Source organism: Podarcis tiliguerta, assembly GCF_965153285.1.
Source record: "Podarcis tiliguerta genome assembly, chromosome: 7".
NCBI classification, from domain to species: Eukaryota; Metazoa; Chordata; class Lepidosauria; order Squamata; family Lacertidae; genus Podarcis; species Podarcis tiliguerta.
Window position 1 is genome coordinate 6,007,172 of NC_139540.1, and position 27,435 is coordinate 6,034,606.

The 27,435-nt window shown below is 48.8% G+C and overlaps 1 protein-coding gene across 6 annotated transcripts in view; it reads left to right on the top strand.

Annotated features, from left to right (window-relative positions):
- The window catches only part of PTP4A3 (protein tyrosine phosphatase 4A3), a 121,743-nt gene extending 95,104 nt beyond the window's left edge, over nt 1-26,639 (top strand). For all 6 annotated transcript variants that reach the window (XM_083449107.1, XM_083449112.1, XM_083449110.1 and 3 more), the window contains 3 exons: nt 15,583-15,713; nt 17,736-17,810; nt 20,958-26,639. In XM_083449107.1, coding sequence (XP_083305233.1) covers nt 15,583-15,713; nt 17,736-17,810; nt 20,958-21,075 — 324 coding nt within the window. In that variant the 3' untranslated portion in view covers nt 21,076-26,639. The remainder of the gene's footprint in view (nt 1-15,582; nt 15,714-17,735; nt 17,811-20,957) is intronic.
- The last annotated feature ends 796 nt before the right edge of the window (nt 26,640-27,435 follow it).

The window sequence follows — 27,435 nt, forward strand, 5'->3', positions numbered from 1 at the left end:
TGCACCTAGGACTTTAGCGGGTAACATGATTTCACCAAAATGTAGGCGACACCAGGGAATGGAATGCAGTATTTGCAAAATTGGGAGAATTCTCACCTTTCACTTTAAAAAGAAACGCAAACCTTCCAAACCAGTGTTTCCCAAACCCGAGTCTTCAGCTGTTTTTTTGGACTACAGTTCCTATCACCGCACACCACTTGTCCTACTAGCTATGGACGATGGGAGTTGTAGTCCAAAAACAGCTGGAGACCCAACTTTGGGAAACTGTTCAAAACCAAGAATTAGGAACCTCCAGGTGCTAAGAAGGGCCATAGCTCAGTGGCAGGCTTATCTGCCCTGCAAGCAGACGGTCAAAGGTTCAATCCCTAGCAGCTCCTAACAGAGATCCTCGAGAATCATTGAACTAATGGTATAATAAGGCAGTCCCCCCCCCCCCCAGCTCCTTAGGAAACAAAGCCTGATGAGGAACGGTTGAGGGGCTGCGTATGTTTAGCTTGGGAAAGGAGACTGAGAGGAGATAGGATTTTTGTTTTTCCAGGGAGTCTTCTCTTCTCATGAGGTGGCCAAAGTCTTGGAGCCTCAGCTTCAGGATCTGTCCTTCCAGTGAGCACTCAGGGCTGATTTCCTTCAGAATGGATCGGTTTGATCTTCTTGCAGTCCATGGGACTCTCAAGAGTCTCCACCAGCACCAACATGTGAAAGTGCAAGTAGATAAATAGGTACCGCCCCGGCGGGAAGGTAAACGGCGTTTCCGTGCGCTGCTCTGGTTCGCCAGAAGCGGCTTAGTCATGCTGGCCACATGACCCAGAAGCTGTACGCCGGCTCCCTTGCCCAATAAAGAGAGATGAAGGCCACAACCCCAGAGTCGGTCACGACTGGACCTAATGGTCAGGGGTCCCTTTTCCTTTAACTTAACTGGAGGTCTCTTTACATAAGCTTTGGTAAGATCTGAGAAGCAGCACAGTCATACCTCTTTCTACATTTGGTTCAGGTTAGGTCTTTTCAGGCTGGATTCTGCGGCGACCCGGAAGTACCGGAAAGGGTTACTTCCAGGTTTTGCCACTTGAGCATGAGCAGACGTGCAAAATGACATCACGCGCATGCACAGAAGCGGCGAATCGCGACCCGCGCATGCGCAGACGCGGGTTAAATTCCTCTCAGTTTGCGAATGGGGCTCTGGAACGGATCCCGTTCGCAACCAGAGGTACCACTGTGGTTCCTTGGTTCTCAAACTTAATCCGTTCTGGAAGTCTGTTCCAAAACCAAAGTGTTCCAAAACCAAGGTGCGCTTTCCCAGAGAAAGCAATGCAAAATGGATAAATCTGTTCCAGAGTTTTAAAAACAACCCTTGAAACAGCAGTTTCCCGTGAATTTTACTATCTAACAAGACCATTGATCCATAAAATGAAAGCAATAAACAATGTACTGCAGTTACATAACTGCAGTAGCTGAACTGGGTTCCACAGTCACAAAAACAAAACGAAAAGAGCTGCAGAAGTGAAAATAAATAGCAGAAGCAGACAGACCTCAGCGTAACATTCAAAACGGAAGTGCGGCACTCAAAATGGAGCTTGTTTGGCTTACGAAAAATGTTCGCAAACCGAAACACTTACTTGCGGGTTTGCCAAAAGAGTCTCTGGGGGCCCCCTAGACATCCGTTTTGTTGATCATTCATGAAGGTTTCATAGAATCATAGAGCCACAGCTCGGTGGTAGAGCTTTGCGCCCTGGGTTCAATCCCTGGTGTCTCCTGTTAAGACCGGGTAGCAAAAGAAGGCAAAGATCTTTTGTCAGCAAGCCACTGAGAAGTCAGAAGGCAGCCTGCCTAACTTCAGAAGGCGAGGGCATGAGCTGTGTCCTGATTCAGGGAAGGGATAGTGCCACTCTTATTCTGCCTTGGTCAGACCACAACCGGAGTTCTGAATCTTAAGAGTTGGAAGGGACACTCAAGAATCATCTAGTCCAACCCCCGGCAGTGCAGGAATCTCGGCTAGAGCATCCCTGACAGATGGCCATCCCACTTCTGCTTAAAATCTTCCAAGAAAGGAGAATCCATCAGTGAGAATCTCCTTTCTTGAAACTTGAAGCCACTGGTTCGAATCTTGCCCTCCAGAGCAGGAGAAACAAGCTTGTTCCCTCTTCCATGTGACAGCCCTCCAGACATTCTATCGTATCTCCTCTTTTCCAGGTTAAACATGCCCAGTGTTCGAAATTACCTGGGCGCCAGTTGCTTTTTATAACTGGCAACCCGACCTTTTGAAACTGGATGGGAGATTCCACATGCCTCCTAGCATTCCTATCCCAGTTTTCTAACACTGGTTCCAGCTTGTCAACATCCTTCTTAAATTGTGGTGCCCATAATGGTACACAGAATTCCAGGTGGTATCTGGCCGGTTAAGAATAGTTAAGGTCTCTTCTTAGGTTTTAAAACTCCTTTAATCTTTACTATTTTGTAATAAAAAATAGTTTGTCTTTGGGGAAGAGCTATGCAGAGCATGAAAACCCTCCTTCCACCACCCAAAAACTTATTCAACCATTTCTCGCTTCCTGCAATTTCAGCAGCCGTCGCCCAAGTAGCTTCAAGCATATCTCCATGGCCATATGGACTAGAAACTTAATTTTTTTAAAAGTATGAGTGAAAGCTGAGCCCCTTGGCACTTGGTAGCTTCCAAACACTTTTCGAAGTAACCAAGATTAGCTGATAATTCTGTGCACAATGCACTTTTTGCGCTGCAGAGGAATTGTGACCTGTGCATGCAGTGAAAGACCGTTTTTTGCAGTCCAAGAGCAGATTGCAAAACTTCCCTTGGCCACCAGGAATGGAGTTTTATCTGGCTTCTGTAGGAAAACATCCTCTATGGTGCCCATCTCGCCAGCTGTGCTGCCTATATATTTTTCATTTAAGCACCTGTGCCGTACCACAATTTTTGTTTTATTTTTAACTTGCGGCACCGATCGCCCACCCAAGAGAGGTGGAGCCACTGGTGGTTTAGCAGTTAGAGTGTTGGACTGGGACCTGGAAGACCAGGGTTCAAATTGAAGCTGACTGGATGACCTTGGAGTCAAGTCACGGCCTCTCAGCCTAACCTACCTCACAGGGTTGCTGTGAGAATTGAGGGGAGCATGCAACTTTGATCTCCTTGGAGATATGGGATATAAATGCAATAAAATCAATCGGTCGAGAGCCAGTGTGGTGTAGTGGTTAAGAGCGGTAGATTTGTAATCTGGGGAACCGGGTTCACGTCTCCGTTCCTCCACATGCAGCTGCTGGGTGACCTTGCGCCAGTCACACTTCTTTGAAGTCTCTCAGCCTCACTCACCTCACAGAGTGTTTGTTGTGGGTGAGGAAGAGAAAGGAGAATGTTAGCCGCTTTGAGACTCCTTAAAGGGAGTGAACGGCGGGATATCAAATCCAAACTCTTCTTCTTCTTCTTCTTCTTCGTTAGGATTCATAAATATCGATTATGATAAATGCTGCAAAATTAGCACGAGAAACCTGCTTCAGAGTCTTATCGGGGCAGAGGGAGAAATCCCTTAAGATGGGATGTTGTTACGAGTGGCTGGCAGATGAGCCAAGGCACCAGGGTGTAGCTGGGAGCGAAGATTTCATCCGAAGGCACGAGCCAGCTTTGTGAGCCTGGCATAAGGCGATTAACTGTCAAGGAGCAAAGGCAGGGCAGGATTTGGGTAAAAATAGAAGGCACGGAGGCAGACTGCAGAATCCCTTTTAACTTTTATTTGCACAATCTGCCCAATAATAATAATAATAATACAGTGGTACCTCTGGTTGTGAACGGGATCCGTTCCGGAAGCCCGTTCGCAATATGAAAAGAGTGCAACCCGCAGCGGCACATCTGCACACACGCGGGTTGCGATTTGCTGCTTATGCGCATGGCGTCATTTTTGTGCGCATGCGCGAGCGGCGAAACCCGGAAATAACTCTTTCCGGTACTTCCGGGTCACCGCGGGATGTAACCAGAAAGAACATAACATGAAGCAAACATAACATGAGGTATGACTGTAATAATAATAATAATAATGATGATGATGATGATGATGATGATGATGTATTTCGTCACGCTGGCCCCGTGACCCGGAAGTGTCTTTGGACGGCGCCGGCTCCCGGCCTCTTAAGCGAGATGAGAACGCAACCCTAGAGTCGGACACGACTGGCTCGTACGGGCAGGGGTACCTTTACCTTTACTGATAATTAATGAACCCTTCAGGTTCGTTGTTTGTAAATGTCAATAAATAAGGAGACTTGGGGTGTTGGGATCCCCAGGTCAAGGCTTATTCCTAGCTACAGCTCATGGTGAGCAAGAAACGAGCTTCTCCTGGGCACAGTGGAGGAGCAAAAGGAACCAGCACATCCTCCCGGTGCCAGCAAGCCATAGTTACCGTGACACGTGAGTGAGGCATGTTGTTAATGGAGAAATCTGAGGGCTCCCTTGGACAAAAAAAACAAGGACACCAGGAATACCAGAACAAAACAGCAGCCAGTAGGCTTGGTCTTTATTGAAGACTGTCATGACAGGACTCCCACCTGCCACAAGGTGGAACAAGATGGAAGCCCTGAACAAAAGAGCCTACAAACTTTTATTAGCTGCTAATCCCCATGTTGTTGTTGTTGTCTAGTCGTGTCTGACTCTTCATGACCCCATGGACCAGAGCACGCCAGGCACTCCTGTCTTCCACTGCCTCCCGCAGTTTGGTCAAACTCATGCTGGCAGCTTTGAGAACACTGTCCCACCATCTCGTCCTCTGTCGTCCCCTTCTCCTTGTGCCCTCCATCTTTCCCAACATGAGGGTCTTTTCCAGGGAGTCTTCTCTTCCCATGAGGTGGCCAAAGTCTTGGAGCCTCAGCTTCAGGATCTGTCCTTACAGTGAGCACTCAGGGCTGATTTCCTTCAGAATGGATGAGTTTGATCTTCTTGCAGTCCATGGGACTCTCAAGTGTCTCCTCCAGCACCAGAATTCAAAAGCATCCATTCTTTGACAGTCAGCCTTCTTTATGGAAAAACGGTGATGTAATAAACAAACAGCAAGTGAAATTTTGGCAGAGGCAGATAAGGGGGGTGCATGACTGCTTTGCCTGCCCTAGCTGCCCCAACAATGGCAGGCAAGGGGAAGGCACCCAATTTTGGCGTCACACTGGGCACCGCTGAAATTTTAAAGCCCAGCGTCCACCACTGAATTTTGGACGCGTGGAGCTGTTTCACTCTCACTGGACACACGTTCTCAACATCCTGCCTCCTTGTCGTTTTTCTCCTCTTGATTATTGTAACTCGCTCTACATGGGGCTGCCCTTGAGACTGACCCAGAAACTCCAGCGGGTGCAAAATGCTGCGGTGAGACTCCTTACAGGGTCCTCGCTGCGGGATCACATTCACACAGTGCTATACCAGCTGCACTGGCTCCCGGTGGAGTGCAGGATCAGGTTTAAGGTGCTGGTTTTAACCTTTAAAGCCCTATATGACCTAGGACCCTCGTACCTACTGGACTGCCTCTCCTGGTATGTCACACGGAAGACCTTACGGTCTTCAAACAAAAACATATTGGAGGTCCCGGGTTGCAGAGCCAGGGCCTTTTCAGTACTGGCCCCGACTTGGTGGAACGCTCTGTCACAAGAGACTAGGGCCCTGTGGGACTTGACATCTTTCCGCAGGGCCTGCAAGACAGAGCTGTTCTGCCTGGCCTCTGGCCAAGGCACAGTCTGACCCCCTCCTCACAGATCTCTAGCCCAGTGGTTGCCATTAATTTGATTTTGAACTGATTTTAAAATGAATTGATTTTAGAATGCTGTGTTACTTATATTGTTGTTAGCTGCTCTGAGCCCGGCTTCGGCTGGGGAAGGCGGGATATAAATAAAAATTTATTATTATTCCTTCTCTCTTAAGAGACGAAACAAAAGGGGGCTTTCATGCGCCCGAATCTGTTTCTGCTTTGTGCGGGTGCCGTTGATTACGTCCCCGCATGGTTCTCGTTTCACGTCGAACAAGGCGACATTGTGGTTTCCTCCTTATCGGCCTCGCATCGCGTTTTGCGGCCGGGAGCCTGAAAACTGCCTGTCCTATTTACCTTGCATGGCCCTTTTCCTCCCCGACCCGCCCGGTCCTTGGAAAGGATTTGCGGAGGCTTGGTTGGTGAAACTCCTCTCTCTGTCTCTCTCTTCCCCCCCACCTAACCCCAAACCCGTTCTAAATGGGCAGCTTGTCGAGAGCTGCTCCTGGACTCCGGCCAGCTTGCAAACATTTTTTCTCTACGCAAAGAGAGAGAGAGCCTGTTTGCAAGATGCAGCTTTGGGGCTGCAGAGAGAAAATCAGATCACTCGGAGTCTTCCCTTTCTCTGCAACTCTCTTTGGGGGTGCAATCTTGCTTTTGGGAGGGGTGTTGCTGACAGGCTTTCCTTTCTCGTTTTTGCAAAACGGGCTCTGCTGCAAGGCTGATCCTAAGAGCAAAGGCCCAGCCTGCGTTCCAGGTCTCCGTAGCCGGGAGAGGAGACAGCTCCGCGTCCTAGAAATGAACTATTTACGAGCCGCATCTGTGAAACCTCCTCCTTGGGTTGGTGCCTCGCCGATTACGCACAACCAGTGGATTTATCGCCGGCCCCAGGGGGAAGGCCTTATCCAGGCTTGGCTGGCCCCCTCTCTCCCTGTTCCCTTTCCTATCCAAGCCTGTCTTCCTTCGTTCGAGAACAGGCGGCCGTTTATGGTGCAGAAGGTTTTTCGTGTGCCTGCGTGCTCTTGTTTGCAAAGGGGTGGAATCAATCCAGGGTTGAAGTCCTTTTGTCGACTGCGGAACTCGTGGATGATCCCAGCACGGTTGCACAGGGAAATCCAGATGGATTTATCCCATGCCACATAGCAGCTAGAAACCCAGAACGGTGTGTTATATACAGGCCCACGTCCCGTCTAGATCAGTTTTGTCTGCACTGAATGGCAGCAAAGCTTTTCAAAAAATATATTTTATTGGAAGAAAAGATAGAGTGACAAAGAAGAATGAAGAAGTGAGAATGGAAAAGAGAATAAAAAGTTACGTTTCTATAAATTATTATGGAATACAGCGGTACCTCTGGCTGCGAATGGGATCCATTCCAGAGGCCCGTTCGCAACATGAAAAGCCCACAACCTGAAGCGCTGTATCTGCGCAGGTGCTTGGTGCGATTTGGCGCATCTGCCCATGTGCGATTTAGCGCTTGCGCAAGCGGCGAAAGCCAGAAGTAACCCTTTCCGGTACTTCCGTGTCGCTGTGGGACGCAACCTGAAAAAACGAAACATGAAACAAACGTAACATGAGGTATGGCTAATAATAATAATAATAATAATATTTATACCCTGCCCATCTGACTGGGTTTCCCCAGCCACTCTGGGTGGATCCCAACAGAATATTAAAAACATGATAAAACATCAAACATTAAAAACTTCCCTAAGCAGGGTTGCCTTCAGGTTATTATTCTTTTATGCTCTGTCCTTAATACACATATAGTTATCAATAACCTAGAATCATAGAATCATAGAATCATAGAATCATAGAGTTGGAAGAGACCACAAGGGCCATCGAGTCCAACCCCCTGCCAAGCAGGAAACACCATCAGAGCACTCCTGACATATGGTTGTCAAGCCTCTGCTTAAAGACCTCCAAAGAAGGAGACTCCACCACACTCCTTGGCAGCAAATTCCACTGTCGAACAGCTCTTACTGTCAGGAAGTTCTTCCTAATGTTTAGGTGGAATCTTCTTTCTTGTAGTTTGTATCCATTGCTCCGTGTCCGCTTCTCTGGAGCAGCAGAAAACAACCTTTCTCCCTCCTCTATGTGACATCCTTTTATATATTTGAACATGGCTATCATATCACCCCTTAACCTCCTCTTCTCCAGGCTAAACATGCCCAGCTCCCTTAGCCGATCCTCATAAGGCATTGTTTCCAGGCCTTTGACCATTTTGGTTGCCCTCCTCTGTACACGTTCTAGTTTGTCAGTGTCCTTCTTGAACTGTGGTGCCCAGAACTGGACACAGTACTCCAGGTGAGGTCTGACCAGAGCAGAATACAGTGGCACTATAACTTCCCTTGATCTAGATGCTATACTCCTATTGATGCAGCCCAGAATTGCATTGGCTTTTTTAGCTGCCGCGTCACACTGTTGGCTCATGTTAAGTTTGTGGTCAACCAAGACTCCTAGATCCTTTTCACATGTACTGCTCTCAAGCCAGGTGTCACCCATCTTGTATTTGTGCCTCTCATTTTTTTTGCCCAAGTGCAATACTTTACATTTCTCCCTGTTAAAATTCATCTTGTTTGTTTTGGCCCAGTTCTCTAATCTGTCAAGGTCGTTTTGAAGTGTGATCCTGTCTTCTGGGGTGTTAGCCACCCCTCCCAGTTTGGTGTCATCTGCAAATTTGATCAGGATGCCCTTGAGTCCATCATCCAAGTCGTTGATAAAGATGTTGAATAAGACCGGGCCCAAGACAGAACCCTGTGGCACCCCACTAGTCACTCTTCTCCAGGATGAAGAGGAACCATTGATGAGCACCCTTTGGGTCCGGTCAGTCAGCCAGTTACAAATCCACTGAGTGGTAGCATAGTCAAGACCGCATTTTACCAGCTTCTTTACAAGAATATCATGGGGCACCTTGTCAAATGCCTTGCTGAAATCAAGGTAGACTACATCCACTGCGTTCCCTTCATCTACCAGGCTTGTAATTCTGTCAAAAAATGAGATCAGGTTAGTCTGACATGACTTATTTTTCAGAAATCCATGCTGACTATTGGTGATCACAGCATTCCTTTCTAGGTGCTCACAGATTGTTTGCTTAATGATCTGCTCCAGAATCTTCCCTGGTATTGATGTTAGACTGACTGGGCGGTAATTATTTGGGTCCTCTCTTTTCCCCTTTTTGAAAATAGGGACAACATTTGCCCTCCTCCAGTCTGCCGGGACTTCGCCTGTTCTCCAGGAATTCTCAAAGATGACTGCCAGTGGTTCTGAGATCACATCTGCCAGTTCTTTTAATACTCTTGGATGCAGTTCATCTGGCCCTGGAGACTTGAATACATCTAAACTAGCCAAGTATTCTTGTACTATCTCCTTAGTTATTCTGGGCTGTGTTTCCTCTGCTGAATCATTTCCTCCAAATTCTTCAGGTCGGGCATTGTTTTCTTTATCAGAGAAGACTGAGGCAAAGAAGGCATTGAGGAGTTCAGCCCTTTCTGTGTCCCCTGTTTGCATTTCACCATCTTCTCCTCTGAGTGACCCCACTGTTTCTTTGTTCTTCCTTTTGCTACGAACATACCCATAGAAGCCTTTTTTGTTGCTTTTAACCTCTCTAGCAAGCCTGAGTTCATTCTGTGCTTTAGCTTTTCTGACTTTGTGTCTACACGTGCTGGCTATTTGTTTGAATTCCTCTTTGGTGGTTTCCCCCCTTTTCCATTTTTTGTACACATCCTTTTTTAATCTTAACTCAGTTAAAAGTTCTTTAGATAGCCACCCTGGCTTCTTTAGGCACCTTCCATGTTTCCGTCTCATTGGTATTGCCTGAAGTTGTGCTTTTACTATCTCCCTCTTAACAAACTCCCAGCCATCATGAACTCCCTTTCCTTTTAGTATTACTGTCCATGGGATCTCACTCAGCACTTCCCTAAGTTTTATGAAGTCGGCTTTCTTAAAGTCAAGAAATTGAGTCCTAGTATGCTTGGCTGCTCCTTTCCGTTGTATAGTAAACTTCAGAAGAGCATGATCACTTGCGCCTAATGATCCTTCCACTTCTACCCCATTAACCAGGTCATCGACATTGGTTAGGACCAGATCTAAAATGGCTGTTCCTCTTGTTGCTTCTCCCACTTTCTGGACAATGAAGTTGTCTGCAAGGCCAGTGAGGAATCTGTTTGACCTTATGCTCTTGGCTGAGTTTGACATCCAACAAATATCTGGGTAATTGAAGTCCCCCATTACTACTATCTCCCTTCCTTTTGCATGCTTGGCCATCTGTTCCAGGAAGGCATCATCTATGTCCTCCGTTTGGCTTGGGGATCTATAGTAAACTCCCACAATGAGGTCACTATTATTCTTCTCTCCCTTAATTTTGACCCAAATGCTCTCACTTTGGCTTTGAGGTTCTAAATCTTGGATCTCTTCACAGGTATACACATCCCTGACATATAACGCCACTCCTCCTCCTTTCTTGTCTGGTCTGTTTCTCTGAAATAGATTGTATCCCTCCATTTTTACATTCCAATCGTGGGACTTATCCCACCAGGTTTCAGTGATGCCTATTATGTCATATTTAGTTTGCTGTACCAAGAGCTCAAGCTCATCTTGTTTATTTCCCATGCTTTGTGCATTAGTGTACAGACATTGAAGTCCATTAGTCATTCCCCCGTGTCTCTTATTTAAGGATTTTTTCCTCCCACCACTAGGTCTGCTTGCTGTTTGCTCCATTTGGTCTATGACATTTGGATGATCATCTTCATCAATTAATAGACTCCTACCTTCAGGAGCACTGTCTCCCTCCCCCACATTAGTCAGTTTAAAGCCCTCCTGATGAGGTTTCTTAGTTTTTTGGCAAAAACATTCCTCCCAACCGTTGTGAAGTGCAGCCCATCGCTTGCCAGAAGTCCATCCTCAAGAAACTGCAGTCCGTGATCTAAGAATCCAAACCGTTCCTGTTTACACCATTTGCGAAGCCAGCTGTTTACTTCCACTATTTTCCTCTCTCTCCCTGGGCCACGTCGTTCAACTGGGAGGACAGATGAGATGACGATTTGTGCATTTAATTGCTTCAATTTCCTGCCCAGAGCCTCGTAGTCTCTTTTGATCTTCTGGAGGCTATTTCTTGCAGTGTCATTGGTTCCCACATGAACCAAGAGGAAGGGGTATTTGTCAGTGGGTTTTATGATTCCTTGCAGTCGTTCAGTTACATCTTGGATCTTAGCCCCGGGGAGACAGCACACTTCCCGAGACATCTTGTCAGGCCCACAGATCACTGCTTCTGTTCCCCTCAGTAGGGAATCCCCTATCACCACTACACGCCTTCTCTTAGGTTTGGTCAGAGTTCTTCCGTGAGCGGTCCGTTCCAAGGTCGCCTGCACATTCCCTGAGGACTGACTTTGCTGCTCATCTTCATATACGTGATCGACTGTAATGAGGGAGAGATCCTCAAATGGAGTCTGCTCTTCGTCTTCCATGCTAGGGGAGAGGACCTCAAAGCGATTGTGTATTTCTAGACAATCAGAGCGAACCCTGGGCCTCCTACTTCTTTGAGTCACGTTTCTCCACATATCGGGCTCCTGTGTTGGTGAACTAGCCTCCTTCTCAGGGGAGTCCCCTGTCTCCTCCTTGGTGGAGACGGTGTGCTCTGTTGCTTCCAAGAAGAGCTCCAGCTCTCTAATTCTTTGGAGCGTAGCTACACGTTCCTCCAGTTGCTGGACTTTGTCTTTTAGGAGGGCAATCAACATGCAATTGCTGCACGTAAAGCTGCCTGCAACCTTTGGCAAGATGGCAAACATTGCGCAGGAACCGCAGGCGACTGCAGCTGTTCCCTCCCCCTCCATCTTGAGAATGTGTCGTTGGGCTTGAGACTAGCTCCCCTAAATCTAAAAGATGGTTCAAATTGCGCGCGCCGATAGGCGCGCGCCGCTGCCCTGCAAACACTGATAAGCTCCTCCCACAGCTAATCACCTGCCTCAACAGAAACCTTGCCCCCTCTGACCTTTGTACAGGGAGAGCAGCTAATCAGCCACAAGAATCACACACACAAGAAAACCCTTTTGGCTCCTTCTTCAGCCGCTGCCCTGCAAACACTGATAAGCTCCTCCCACAGCTAATCACCTGCCTCAACAGAAACCCTGCCCCCTCTGACCTTTGTACAGGGAGAGCAGCTAATCAGCCACAAGAATCACACTCACAAGAAACCCCTTTTGGCTCCTTCTTCAGCCGCTGCCCTGCAAACACTGATAAGCTCCTCCCACAGCTAATCACCTGCCTCAACAGAAACCCTGCCCCCTCTGACCTTTGTACAGGGAGAGCAGCTAATCAGCCACAAGAATCACACTCACAAGAAACCCCTTTTGGCTCCTTCTTCAGCCGCTGCCCTGCAAACACTGATAAGCTCCTCCCACAGCTAATCACCTGCCTCAACAGAAACCTTGCCCCCTCTGACCTTTGTACAGGGAGAGCAGCTAATCAGCCACAAGAATCACACACACAAGAAAACCCTTTTGGCTCCTTCTTCAGCCGCTGCCCTGCAAACACTGATAAGCTCCTCCCACAGCTAATCACCTGCCTCAACAGAAACCCTGCCCCCTCTGACCTTTGTACAGGGAGAGCAGCTAATCAGCCACAAGAATCACACTCACAAGAAACCCCTTTTGGCTCCTTCTTCAGCCGCTGCCCTGCAAACACTGATAAGCTCCTCCCACAGCTAATCACCTGCCTCAACAGAAACCCTGCCCCCTCTGACCTTTGTACAGGGAGAGCAGCTAATCAGCCACAAGAATCACACTCACAAGAAACCCCTTTTGGCTCCTTCTTCAGCCGCTGCCCTGCAAACACTGATAAGCTCCTCCCACAGCTAATCACCTGCCTCAACAGAAACCTTGCCCCCTCTGACCTTTGTACAGGGAGAGCAGCTAATCAGCCACAAGAATCACACACACAAGAAAACCCTTTTGGCTCCTTCTTCAGCCGCTGCCCTGCAAACACTGATAAGCTCCTCCCACAGCTAATCACCTGCCTCAACAGAAACCCTGCCCCCTCTGACCTTTGTACAGGGAGAGCAGCTAATCAGCCACAAGAATCACACACACAAGAAAACCCTTTTGGCTCCTTCTTCAGCCGCTGCCCTGCAAACACTGATAAGCTCCTCCCACAGCTAATCACCTGCCTCAACAGAAACCCTGCCCCCTCTGACCTTTGTACAGGGAGAGCAGCTAATCAGCCACAAGAATCACACTCACAAGAAACCCCTTTTGGCTCCTTCTTCAGCCGCTGCCCTGCAAACACTGATAAGCTCCTCCCACAGCTAATCACCTGCCTCAACAGAAACCCTGCCCCCTCTGACCTTTGTACAGGGAGAGCAGCTAATCAGCCACAAGAATCACACACACAAGAAAACCCTTTTGGCTCCTTCTTCAGCCGCTGCCCTGCAAACACTGATAAGCTCCTCCCACAGCTAATCACCTGCCTCAACAGAAACCCTGCCCCCTCTGACCTTTGTACAGGGAGAGCAGCTAATCAGCCACAAGAATCACACTCACAAGAAACCCCTTTTGGCTCCTTCTTCAGCCGCTGCCCTGCAAACACTGATAAGCTCCTCCCACAGCTAATCACCTGCCTCAACAGAAACCTTGCCCCCTCTGACCTTTGTACAGGGAGAGCAGCTAATCAGCCACAAGAATCACACACACAAGAAAACCCTTTTGGCTCCTTCTTCAGCCGCTGCCCTGCAAACACTGATAAGCTCCTCCCACAGCTAATCACCTGCCTCAACAGAAACCCTGCCCCCTCTGACCTTTGTACAGGGAGAGCAGCTAATCAGCCACAAGAATCACACTCACAAGAAACCCCTTTTGGCTCCTTCTTCAGCCGCTGCCCTGCAAACACTGATAAGCTCCTCCCACAGCTAATCACCTGCCTCAACAGAAACCTTGCCCCCTCTGACCTTTGTACAGGGAGAGCAGCTAATCAGCCACAAGAATCACACACACAAGAAAACCCTTTTGGCTCCTTCTTCAGCCGCTGCCCTGCAAACACTGATAAGCTCCTCCCACAGCTAATCACCTGCCTCAACAGAAACCCTGCCCCCTCTGACCTTTGTACAGGGAGAGCAGCTAATCAGCCACAAGAATCACACTCACAAGAAACCCCTTTTGGCTCCTTCTTCAGCCGCTGCCCTGCAAACACTGATAAGCTCCTCCCACAGCTAATCACCTGCCTCAACAGAAACCCTGCCCCCTCTGACCTTTGACCAGGGAAAGCAGCTAATCAGCCACAAGAATCACACTCACAAGAAACCCCTTTTGGCTCCTTCTTCAGCCGCTGCCCTGCAAACACTGATAAGCTCCTCCCACAGCTAATCACCTGCCTCAACAGAAACCCTGCCCCCTCTGACCTTTGTACAGGGAGAGCAGCTAATCAGCCACAAGAATCACACTCACAAGAAACCCCTTTTGGCTCCTTCTTCAGCCGCTGCCCTGCAAACACTGATAAGCTCCTCCCACAGCTAATCACCTGCCTCAACAGAAACCTTGCCCCCTCTGACCTTTGTACAGGGAGAGCAGCTAATCAGCCACAAGAATCACACACACAAGAAAACCCTTTTGGCTCCTTCTTCAGCCGCTGCCCTGCAAACACTGATAAGCTCCTCCCACAGCTAATCACCTGCCTCAACAGAAACCCTGCCCCCTCTGACCTTTGTACAGGGAGAGCAGCTAATCAGCCACAAGAATCACACTCACAAGAAACCCCTTTTGGCTCCTTCTTCAGCCGCTGCCCTGCAAACACTGATAAGCTCCTCCCACAGCTAATCACCTGCCTCAACAGAAACCCTGCCCCCTCTGACCTTTGTACAGGGAGAGCAGCTAATCAGCCACAAGAATCACACTCACAAGAAACCCCTTTTGGCTCCTTCTTCAGCCGCTGCCCTGCAAACACTGATAAGCTCCTCCCACAGCTAATCACCTGCCTCAACAGAAACCCTGCCCCCTCTGACCTTTGTACAGGGAGAGCAGCTAATCAGCCACAAGAATCACACTCACAAGAAACCCCTTTTGGCTCCTTCTTCAGCCGCTGCCCTGCAAACACTAATATAGTTTGTGTAAAACTCCCTCCAAATATCATTTTATTTATCCAAAGGAAGTCTGCGTCTGTTAGGGTTAGGCGATATCTGTTTTTCAACATTGCGATATATCGCCAGCTAAACATTGTGATGTACTGATATATCACGATGTCTGAAATAAGGATGGAGCTATGCGTTGGCTGGCTGCACGCTTTTTTCCTGCGTTGTGTTTTTTTGCGGACACGGAGCAATGGATCCAAACTACAAGAAAGAAGATTCCACCTAAACATTAGGAAGAACTTCCTGACAGTAAGAGCTGTTTGACAGTGGAATTTGCTGCCAAGGAGTGTGGTGGAGTCTCCTTCTTTGGAGGTCTTTAAGCAGAGGCTTGACAACCATATGTCAGGAGTGCTCTGATGGTGTTTCCTGCTTGGCAGGGGGTTGGACTCGATGGCCCTTGTGGTCTCTTCCAACTCTATGATTCTATGATTTGATGGTGAGTTTGGGGTAGCCCAATGCAAAAATCCTGAGAATTCATGTGGATCCGTGCTTTGTTTTTGCGCCATTCCATGATCTGCTTTTTGCCCCTGGGCAATTCGGCTCCAGGGACCATGCATTCGCTCCATAAGACGCACAGACATTTCCCCATACTTTTTAGGAAGGAAAAAGTGCGTCTTACGGAGCGAAAAATACGGTACTTTCTTTTCTTTTTCCTGATTAACCCTTATGTTTGTTACTTCTTACTCCATAAAGCATTAAAAAAAGAGGTAAATAAACCTCTCTCTATCTCTCTTTGTGCCCCCTTTCCTCCAGGACTGGCCCTTTGACGACGGCGCTCCGCCACCCACCAAAATTGTGGATGACTGGCTCAACCTGCTGAAGACCAAGTTCTGCGAAGACCCCGGCTGCTGCGTGGCTGTCCATTGCGTGGCTGGCCTGGGACGGTAAGCCGGAGCGCCGCGCTCTCAAAGGAGCCTGGGACTACATGGAGCTCCCCTCAGTCTAAGTCAGGCCATTCTTCTGTCGGGAAAGCATGAGGCTCTTCATCTCATGGTCCTGGGTTCAAGCATTGGGCAGAAGAGTCCTGCATTTCAAGGGGTCAGACTAGATTTCTCAAACTTCTCAGTCTTTTTTGGGACTACAACTTCTTTCATCCCTAGCTATCAGGGCCCGTGGTCAGGGATGATGGGAGTTGTAGTCCAACTACAGCTGGAGACCCAAGTTTTGGAAACACAGGACTAGATCAAGGGAAGTAATTGTATAATAATAATAATAATAATAATAATAATAATAATAATAATACAGTGGTACCTCTGGTTGCGAACGGGATCCATTCTGGAGCCCTGGTTGCAACATGAGCAGAACGCAATCCGCGTCTTCGTGGTTCGTGATCTGCTGCTTCTGCGCATGTGCGTGACGTCATTTTGAGTGCATGCGTGAGGGGCGAAACCTGGAATTGACCCTTTCCAGGTCGCTGTGGGACGCAATCTGAAAACGCTCAACCTGAAGCAAACGCAACATGTGGTATGACTGTAGTAATAATAATATAATAATAATTTATTCATTCCCCAGCCACTCTGGGAGGCTGCCAACAGAATATTAAAAAGACCATAAGACACCAAACATTAAAAACGTCCCTAAACAGGATTGCCTTCAGATGTCTTCTAAAAGTCAGATAGCTGTTTATTTCCTTGACATCTGATGGGAGGGCGTTCCACAGGGCAGGTGCCACCACCGAGAAGGCCCTCTGCCTGGTTCCCTGTAACCTCACTTCTCGCAGGGAGGGAACCGCCAGAAGGCCCTCGGAGCTGGACCTCAGTGGCACCTGCCCTGTAAAACGCCCTCCCACCAGATGTCAAGGAGAACAACAACTACCAGACTTTTAGAAGACATCCGAATGCAGCCCTGTTTAGGGAAGCTCTTAATGTTTAATAGACTATTGTATTTTAATACAGTGGTGCCTCGCAAGACGAAATTAATTCATTCCGCGTGTCTCTTCGTCTAGCGGTTTTTTCGTCTTGAGAAGCAACCCCATTAGCGGATTAGCGCTATTAGCGGCTATTAGCGCCTATTAGCGCCTTAAGGGATTAGCGGATTAGCTGCTAAAAGGCTATTAGTGGTTTAGCGGCTTAGAAAAAGGGGGTGGGGAGCGAAAAAAAAATCTCAAGACTCGCAAGACATTTTCGTCTTGCGAAGCAAGCCCATAGGGAAATTCGTCCTGTGAAGCGCATCGAAAAACGGAAAACCCTTTCGTCTAGCGGGTTTTCCGTCTTGCGAGGCATTCGTCTTGCGGGGCACCACTGTACTTGGTTGGAAACCACCCAGAGTGGCTGGGGAAACCCAGCCAGATGGGTGGGGTATAAATAATATTCTTATTCTTATTATTTATTACACACACCCAGGTCTCTGGTTCCCCACCCCTGGATTAAAAAGTGTGAGGTGCAAGCATAGCACAAAATACCAAAGAGACAACCAGCTAGGCTTATAGGGAGAGTGACAACGGCCTGTGCAGGGCTTTAAGGTAAAGGTAAAGGGACCCCTGAGCATTAGGTCCAGTCGTGACCAACTCTGGGGTTGCGGCGCTCATCTCGCTTTACTGGCCGAGGGAGCCGGCGTACAGCTTCCGGGTCATATGGCCAGCATGACTAAGCCGCTTCTGGCAAACCAGAATTTGGGAATTTGAACCGCTGACCTTCTGGACGGCAAGCCCTAGACTCTGTGGTTTAACCCACAGCGCCACCCACTTTAACCAGGGCTCTAACCAGCTGTAAATATCTAAATGCTCAAGTCAGGAAGGCGGGGTGTTTAATTATGTTTACTGAAGCTGTGAATGAAGTCTTGCTCCTTCTTCCTCCTCATTCCTTCCCTCTGCAAAAATAAAAATGCCAGCTGTTATTCTCTAGTTGAACCCTGTTTCTTCTTCCTAGTGTGATGGTTTAATCTTCTCTCTCTCTCTTTTAAACCAGAGCTCCGGTTCTTGTTGCGCTGGCGCTGATTGAGAGCGGAATGAAATATGAAGATGCCATTCAATTTATTAGACAGTAAGTGCCTCTGAGCCGCCTGCTAAGATCCAGATTAGTGGCCCGGCGTTCCTAGACTGGCTTGATACTTGTGGAGAGAGGAGTCGGGGGTTGCTTACGGAAAGGCAGAGGTCGTTCGGCCTAACGGACGCACCAAAAATGCAAGCGTGCGGCTCACTGGCATGGGTGCGCTCCACCCAGAAAGCCGATCGGGTGCAGACTCGTAAGAGAAGGCTGGGACAAGTGTTCCCCGCTTCTCATGAACTCTTTATTTCGGTTTAGCTGAATGAATCAGAACCTGACCTACAAATTTACACAGGCAAATCTGCTTGTTTATGGCCAGGCTCCAAGGCCCATGGAAATTTAAACATCAGTCTTTCCCCCCGCCCTCCCCAAAATTGTTCTTCTGCTACGGAGGGGACTTTGAAAAACACTTAGTAAAATGCTTCTGGGCACTCCCGCGTCTCGAGACGCAGCTTTTGGACCCCAGCCTCGGTCTTCCATAGTTGATCAAGGTAATGGGTAGAAATACTGCTTGGGTTGTAAGTGGACTGACTTTAAGGGGCAGGCTTTTATTATGACATGCCACTCGGCTTTATCTTCCCGTCCTCAACAACTCGACTCTCGGCACACCTGACGATGATCTCAGTTTTGGTCCTGGTGCTAAACATCTGGAAGAACTTTCTGACAGTAGGGTTCTGTTCAGCAATGGAATAGTCTCCCTCAGGAGGTTGTGGACTCTCCTTGGAGGTTTTTAAGCAGAGGTTGGATGGCCATCTGTCAGGGATGCTTTAGCTGAGATTCCTCAATTGCAGGGCTGGGTTGGGCTGGATGACCTTCGTCACCCCTTCCCACTCTTAAGATTCTATCATTCTACTCTGCTGGAGTCATAGCAGTGGCTGTACCGCTTCATAGTCCTAAGCAGTGTGTCACATCTAATTTCCCTTCCAACGGTAGCAGAAACCCTAAATGGAGAAAGCTAGCGTATCAAGAGGGGCGTGGGTGGCGCTGTGGGTTAAACCACAGAGCTTAGGACATGCCGATCAGAAGGTTAGCAGTTCGAATCCCCGTGATGGGATGAGCTCCCGTTGCTCGGTCCCTGCTCCTGCCAACCTAGCAGTTCGAAAGCACGTCAAAGTGCAAGTAGATAAATAGGTACCGCTCCGGCGGGAAGATAAACAGCGTTTCCATGCGCTGCTCTGGTTCGCCAGAAGCGGCTTAGTCATGCTGGCCACATGACCCGGAAGCTGGACGCCGGCTCCCTCGGCCAATAAAGCGAGATGAGCGCCGCAACCCCAAAGTTGGTCACGACTGGATCTAATGCTCAGGGGTCCCTTTACCTAGCATATCAAGAAGAAGGATTTAGCTTAGCCTTGTTCTCCCTGAGAGGCTAACTTTTCCCATGCAAAGCCGCAAGATGATTCCTGCAGTCCTGTAACAGTGGCACCGCCACAGCGATACAGGAAGCTGCGTTATACAGGCCAGGCCATTGCTCTTCTGTAGCTTAGTGCTGTCTACACTGGCTGGCAGCATCTCTCGAGGGTTTCAGGCAGGGAGTCTTTTCCAGCTGCACCCGGAGACGCTCTTGGGGAATTGAACCCTCAGCCTTCTGCATGCTGAGCAGATGCTCTCCGGCTGAGCTCCAACCCTTCCCCAAATCCCACGTCGCTAGCAGAAACAGTACCTAAAGAGAGAGTTGCGCTGAGAACCAGTCAGTCTGAGTCAGGGATGTTTCGAACCCGTGACGAGGGACGCTGCAGGATTCTGCACTAACCGATGATGTTGGGAGGTTTAACCTGGAGCCTTCTGCATGCCAAGCAACTGATCTCCCTCCCATATGCATCCCGTTGCTGTCGCATGGCACATCCACCCCCCCACCCTGCCTCTCGCTTTCAGGGGGGTTATTCTTGGGGAGCGGGGCTTTGTTGTCCTGCCAGAAAGTCATCTGGGGTTAGGGAAGGACTAAAATGAACCTTGGGGGGGGGGTGGAATCCAGTGAAAACTGTCCGGCCGGATCCGGCGAGGATTACGGTCCATCTGGCCGCATCTCCTGGCTTGCAACTGTAATAGCTGTGTGAGCCCTTCGTTGCCGCCAGCTCTGCTTACGAGCTGCAGCCCTGCTCTCAATCCCTCCTCTAATCTCCTTAGCCTGTTCTGCTAAGGCCACGCAACGGGGATTTTTCCTTCAGTCTCTCCCTCGTGCTCTTGGCGGAGCAAGGACCTTGGGGAGGGGGCTGAATGGCCGGAAATGTCTCTTCTTGCTGTGGGATCAGATTCATCCAGTGCTTTACCAACTGCACTGGCTCCCGGTGGAGCACAGCGTCAGGTTTAAGGTGCTGGTTTTGACCTTTAAAGCCCTATGCGCCCTCGGACCTACGGGACCGCCTCTCCTGGTATGCCCCACGGAGAGTCTCAAGGTCCATAAATGACAACATTTTTGAGGTCACAAGGTGGTTACTGTATTTTTCGCCCTATAGGACGCACTTTTTCCCCTCCAAAAATGAAGGGGAAATCTGTGTGCGTCCTATGGGGCGAATGCAGGCTTTCGCTGAAGCCTGGAGAGCGAGAGGGGTCGGTGCGCACCGACCCCTCTCGCTTCCCAGGCTTCAGGAAGCTATCCGCAAGTCTTGCAAACCCGGCGGTAGGTCCCACGGGCTGTCAAGGCTTGCGGGCAGCAGCCTGCAGCCCAAAAGCTCGGGGGACAGCGGGGCCAGGGCCAGGGCCTTTTACTGGGGCCAGGGCCTTTTACTGTGATTTTATTGGTGTCAGCCGCCCTGAGCCCGCGAGGGCGGGGTATAAATAAAATTTATTTTTATTATTATTATCATTATTATGATTATAAGCCCCACCCTCCCACATCTGGAGTTGAGGGCGCAGCTGGGGCTGCTCTGGCCAGCCCGCAGCCCTTTCCCCTGACTCTCTGCGGAAGAAAAAGAGTTTTGCTGCTGCACAACCTCGGAAGCACCTAACTGGGGCTGGCAAAGATAGCTTTTTCTTGCGGCATGCGAGGGTCTCTTGGTAGGCAGGACCTCAGGGAAGGTTTTACTTGGGGTCAAGAAGCCGTGTGTGTGTGTGTTCAACGCTTGCTAGGTGTTTTTGATCAGCACACCAAAACTTTGATTTTTCTATCCCCTCCCTCCCTTCTTTCTCTCTCTCTCTCCTTGCCAGGAAGCGCCGCGGAGCCATCAACAGCAAGCAGCTGACGTACCTGGAAAAGTACCGGCCCAAACAGCGTCTGCGTTTCAAGGACCCACAGAACCACAAGAACAAATGCTGCATCATGTAACCTCAGTAATAGCCTTTTGCCAAAACACACACACACAAACTCCGCAAACACAGGGCTTGACCTCTGAAGTCCCAGGCGGCAACTTTCCCCACTGGGCAGGATTCCCCTTGTTCTGCGGCGCCAAATCCGGCAGCGCTAGGATCTGAGCCTAGGAAGGAAGGTGGCTGAGTCCATTCCCCCCCCCCCCCACAAAAAAACTAGAAATTATGTTGTTGTTTTCCCTCCTCTCCTCGCAGAACACTCGCCAAGTGCGACGACGGCACACCACAATGCAATTGTGCTTCTGTTCCTTGGCGCTGGGGTGTATCTATATCTGGGAACACCACAGCCCCTCTTCCGTGCCCCCCCAAAAAAACACCTCCTTTCCAGGCATGGGCAGGTAACAGCAGTGGCCGAGTGGGATTGCTTTGGGTGGGATAGACTTCTTGCAGCTCAGATCCCTTTCCACTGCCTCCGGTCTCTCTGACGCCAGCGTGGCTTCCGACGCACCAAGCCAAAAGCTGTCTTTTGGCAGTGCCACCCTGCCACTGCCCCCCCCCCCTTTCTGCTGGGGGTTGTGGTCTGAAATTGACTTGGTGGGCACCACAGGTTTTGCCAGGCCTGGAACCCAGGTGGCAAGTTGGCCGGAGGGATGGCATTGGTTGGGTAATGGCGTGATGGGTTAGTTGCCACCTTCTTGCAAGGTAGTCTTTCTTGCAAGGTAGTCTTTTGGTCTTCTTGGGTAATCTGCTGTGATCTTTGATCTAACTCCACGAAGGGGGTTTCCTCGCTCCATTTGGGAAAGGTACAGGGAATTTTCTCTGCAATGCACATCAGCAAAGCAAACAGGCTTTCTGCCAAAGGCATCGTAGTTCTGGCTTGTGAGATTCCGTCTCCCAGGTGCTACGATTCCTCTTTGTGTGATCAGAAGTTGGTCCCTTCACGTTTAAATCCTCCGATTCCCATCCTTGCCTCTGCTTGCAAGGGCATCCTAGGGTTGTAGCTCATTGGCAAAAGTTTGGCTTACCTGCACGAGAGACCAAGAGTGAATTCAGGGGAGGCAGGTAGCTAGTAAAAAATGGGTTTTGGTCTGAGAACAGAGGGCTTCTGGAATGTTTGGCATTGGGCTCAGGAATTGGGAAGAGCCGTGGGACAGAGAAAGCTGTTTCATGCATGGAACGACATTTGATTTGGACATAAAGGACTGCACAATTTATTCCTATCAGGCCAGGGGAAAGGAACCGCTCCTGTCCCTTGCAGCTATTCCTGCGGTTTGCGAGGAGATTCCACTTCGCGGGAGAAGAATAAATGAGCATGCGATGTAGTTTTGGCACCCAGGGAGATCCCCGGACCTTGTGGGTCCAGTTTTAAGAGACATAGGTAGCTGGACCCAGGAGAAGGCAGGCTAATAAATCTCCTCTGACTCTTCACAGGTTGTGAGGAGGTTACCGGAAGCTTTAAAACCCGTTTTCCATGCTGCAGTTTTGCCCTTGTCGAGAGCACCCAAGCCACACCTTCGGTTTTGATGCTTAATCGCTATTAAACGCACAAGTTATTTCTGGTGATTTTGTCTTTGCGGAGCTAAATCGCGCCATTGCCGCCTGGGTGCTTGCAGATTTTCTGCGTGAGCGTAGCAGCAGCGGCTGGTCCTATACCGAAGCCATGCAGAAATCACAGCCCCCAAATCCCCCCCCCCCCCTTCAGCAGGGAAATGGCTGTTCTAGGGAGTTGCTCACCGCCTCTTCCCTGAAAGAGGACTAAGCCTGTGTGCCCCTCGGTGCAAAAAAACAATGGTAACAATTCTACCCCCAATGCATTATGGGTCAAGAAATCAGGGGACTGCGGTGGGGGGGGTGAGGAATAATAATTCTGCCCCTCTTGCCTCATTCTGGTTTCCCTAGTCCTATTTTGCAGCTTGGCTGCTGAAGCCCCACTTCCAAATTATGAAAATCTTCAGCAGGGATTGCTCAAAAGTCATGAGATCCTGAAACTTGCTTTTTCTGTATTGCTAGCAAAAATGGGAGTTCTGGATACATAGCCATGTTTTGTGTGCACTCCTCCTTTTCTGGCGCTTGGGAATGGCATGCAACGTTAATCACAGGCGTGCAACTGGTTGCAGGTGCACACATTCCATCTGCGTGCAGAACACCCTGGCCGAAGCAGTAATCCGTGTCGGAAATAGATGAATTAAAGTCCCCATGAGCAAATCGAGGATCTTTGCTTTTGGCAAACGTGCGCATAGACTCGCTCTGCCTCTCCCTGTAAGCCTTGGTATTATTAGCGCTCTAAAGGTGAACATGCCCCGATCTGAGATGCGCAGCCCACAGAGACTCCACAGCTACTGCTTTCCTCTTGTTTGTGTAGCAAAAGTTTCGGTTGCGTTTTCAATACCTTCAAGCAAAAAATGTTCAGCATTTTGCTTTTTAAACTTTTAAGGTCGTCTCCCCTGGCCCGGAAAGCTTTCTTCCGGTTGACGATAAATGTGCAGTCCTCTTGACAGCTTCCATGCGTGGGTGGGAGCGATTTCCTGTGCTGAGAGCTCAAAGTGTGCAGCCAGCAGGTTATGGGATGGAGGATGGGTGGGAATTGTTCAGCCTGCAAAGGCGTGACTTGGTGGAGGGAACAGTTGGTGGGAGGCAGGCAGGCAGCTGCTTTGAGTGAGCTTCTACCAAATTGGGGGGGGGAGAGATTTGTGGGGGGGGAGCCTTGCTGACTAGGGTGGGCTCAAGCAGATCGCAGCACAAAATACGCATGGCCTAATTTTGCGCCTGCGCCCAAATGTTGGCTAACTCTTGTGGCAGAAGCAGGATCGCACCATTTCCACAGGATTCCAGGCTGCAAGCAGAGAGACTGTGTTGTGCGGAAGCTTTCACGCACTTGGCCCCTTGCATGTAGACAGCTAGCATGTCAGGGAGAAGGAAGACTCTGCCCCACATGCCCCTTCTGGCAAATGGCTTTCATGTGCATTGCTGGGATTCTCTCCCACGTGAAACATTCAAATAATTGGATTTCCTCTTCCCTCGGACTCAAGTGGTGCAAATTAGGACAGGGATGCCTGTCTCAGAAAGAGGTAATCACGCCAACAGAACTTTATCCTGACCCTCCCGGTTTTAATTTTTTATTTTATTTTTTAAATGTTGCTTGTAGCTGTCACTTCCGAGAAGCATTGGGCCTGTTTATATATTTCACTGCCAGCCTCCAGGTTGAGGGGATCCTTCAGGAAGCACATTCCTCACTTCGGCCCCTAGTCAGCAACCTTCTGCCATCAACACATAATGTGCCCAATTGTGGTGAAACCTCATAGCCTGGAGATGCCATCTTTACAATAGAGTCTGGCCACTCAGCTTGTCCCAGAGCCCAAGATTAGTGTCTGGGGAACACAGTGCCCTCCCTCAGATTAAAAGTGACCACCATTTGTGCTGACCATAAGCTTGTGGGGGGTGGCTGGAGACCAGTGGTCAGCACAGGCAGGGAAAAGTTATTTTCATCTACCTGCTGCATCAAGAATGTTCTTTAAAAGGGCACAAGCGCCAACTTTTTTAAAAGATCCTTTCCGAAAAGCGCCGTTCTTTCCCTCAAATGTGCGCCCTTTGCAAAAGAAATCCCCATAGGTCTCTTTTTTTAAAAAATAAAATTTTAAAAAACCATAGCACATAAAATGTCTTCAGACCTTACTTCAGAGCACTGGCTTAGCCAGACACAGACATACCAGCATTCTTAATAGCCTTATAGTGTGGAAATCTTGAATTCAAATTTTAAAAAATGAAGGCTTGCGTGTATCCTCTAGCAGGGAGGCGGGGGAAAACATATATATATATAAATTTGCAATGCCTCTTGTGGTTTTTGTGTGTGTGGTATTGGGAGAGGCGATTTCTCTCTCCCGACTGTTGTAAAGCAAAAGCGATCCATGTTCCTCCACAGATCTCAAGGCGCTTTGCACCGCATTGCAGCCCGGAGTGGGGATTTGAAACGCCCTTTTGGCTCTGGTATGATATGGCTCATTACAATGTCCAGGAATGTGAATTTAAATGATGTGTGTGTGTGGTTTTTTTAATTATTAAAAACGACGATAATGTGGTTTTTTTGGAGGGGGGGTTCCCAATTGCTAATGCAAACGCCGCAATGAAATGAGGTTTTATGGTTCAAGGGGAGAAAGAGGGCTTCCAGCATAACTCCAAAGCTCATTCCACCATAGCGGTCAACGTTTCCCTTTTTTTAAGGGAAATTCCCTTTTTCCGAATAGGATTCCTCGCTAGAAAAGGGAAAAGTTGACAGCTATGTATTCCACCTCAAGGCAGCCAGAGAATTCCTCAGGCCCTCCTTTGATGTAACATCCCGGAAGTGATGGGCATACAATTTTCCCAACGTTTCCCCATGCGCAAGTTTTTCCCACCAGAAAGCAATTGATTGCATTGAATGTGCAGCACGGTGGAGTCGAACAAGCCCTCACCAGTGGCATCTTTCGGGGCATCGAAAGAGCCTTTTTGGATGAGAGGCCAAGGAACGGAACACCTGGCAGGAAGGAAATTGGAACGGCTGCCACCACATCGACCTCACACCCCGTTTAATCTTCCAGTGGTCTGGGGGCGCCTTAAATTCCGCCGGCTTCTTCCAACACTGCTCTTGCACTATCGAGGCGACGGGGTGGCGTCCTAGCTTGAGCATCGGCCGACCCCAAGTGGCCAAGCAAGGGGGGGACATCCATGCAGTTGGTCCCGATGCAGAGCGTTCCTGGCACACCAATGCTCCCAGGCCAGTGTGGGAAGACTTCACGAAGAAACAGTTCCCACTTGGCCCTGGAAAGCGAATTCAACCTTGGTGAAATCACTGGTGAAAGGTTAATGTTTTAATTGAGGGCAGCTTCTAATCCCTGCTTGAGGGAGCATGTTTCCGGACTGGTATGCCTGGCTTCAATATTTTAGTGTTCTGGGATGTGTGTCTGAATTTTCCCAACCCACCCTGTTTCTTTTTGAAACGTGTTTTCCCAAAGATACACCGGACGATCCTTCTGATTCCTTCAGCAGTGGGATTTTACACGTCCCCCTTTTTAAAAAACTCGGTGCGCCATTAGTTCATAGGCCTGCCTTCCCTAATTTGACGTCCTGCCACTCCCATCAGCCCCGCCCTCAGCTGGCTGAGGCTTCTGGGAGTTGTAGTTCAGAACATGGAGAGAGCACCAAGTTGGAGGAGGCTGTTGTAGACGGAGACCAGTTAATTGGGGTATTTGTTGGTTTGTTCGTTTTTTCCTCTGAGCCAGAGCTAAATTATTATTGTTGGTTTTTACTATTATACCCAGTGCTTTTATATCGGGCAAGCATCACTTTGGCAGATGCCATCGAGGTCCAGACACTTTATAACCTTTTTTTAAAAGAAGAAGAATTATTAAAAAAATAAAATAAGTGAAAACTTGTCTGTTTTTTCTGCTCAAGTCCTGTGTAAAACTGTCAATGCCTTTTTTAAAGTATTCACTTTTTTTTTTAGTTGTGAGAGGTTTCCTTAAAAGTGTAATAAGGCTGTCCTTGCCTCCGACCGCAACAACAAAGGAAAATTTAAAAAATAAAAAGGCTTCACTGTTTTGTATGAGACTCTGTGTTGCAGTGTGTTTATTTATCTCTCCTTCCCTTGCGGTAAAACTAGAAGCTGTCCATTGAAATAACCACAATCTGACTCCTTTCCAAGTCATTGTGGTTTGAACACTGAGCTTAGAGGCATCATAGATTGATTGCTCCTTCTAGGTAGAAAATCAGATATATCAGCTAATCGCCAAATGGCACTTTAAAACTTACATTGTGGTCACCACAACAGAATGTTTAGGTGCCATTTTTTTTATGCTGCGGAAATAATAATTATTGTTCATTTCATTTCTATATCGCTTTATATTTTAAAGGGGGATAATCTCAAAGCTGTTTGCAACACAGCAAACAAATCCAGAATAACATTCAACCTTCATATTTCAGATCCTTTCCTATGTGACATTTTGCTTTTCCTCATATTTATTTACTGAATTTATAGAACTGCTCCATAGCAGAAATCCTCTTAAGAAGCCAGTGGGGGGCAGTGGTTCTCAGCCTGTGGGTCCCCAGATGTTGTTGGACTACAACTCCCATCATCCCTGAGCTCTGGCCTTGCTAGCTAGGGGTGATGGGAGTTGTAGTTCAACATCTGGGGACCCACCGGTTGAGAAAGGCTGGATTAGAGGGTCGGATTAGGAACTGGGAGATCAGGGTTCAAAGTCCCACTCCGTCGTGAAACCTACGAGGTAACCTTGGAGTCAGTTACAGTCCCTTAACTTACCTCACAGGGTCGTCGTAGAGATTTAACGGGGTTCTAGCCCAGGGTTCAGCAAGCTTTTCCAGCAGGGGGCCAGTCCACTGTCCCTCA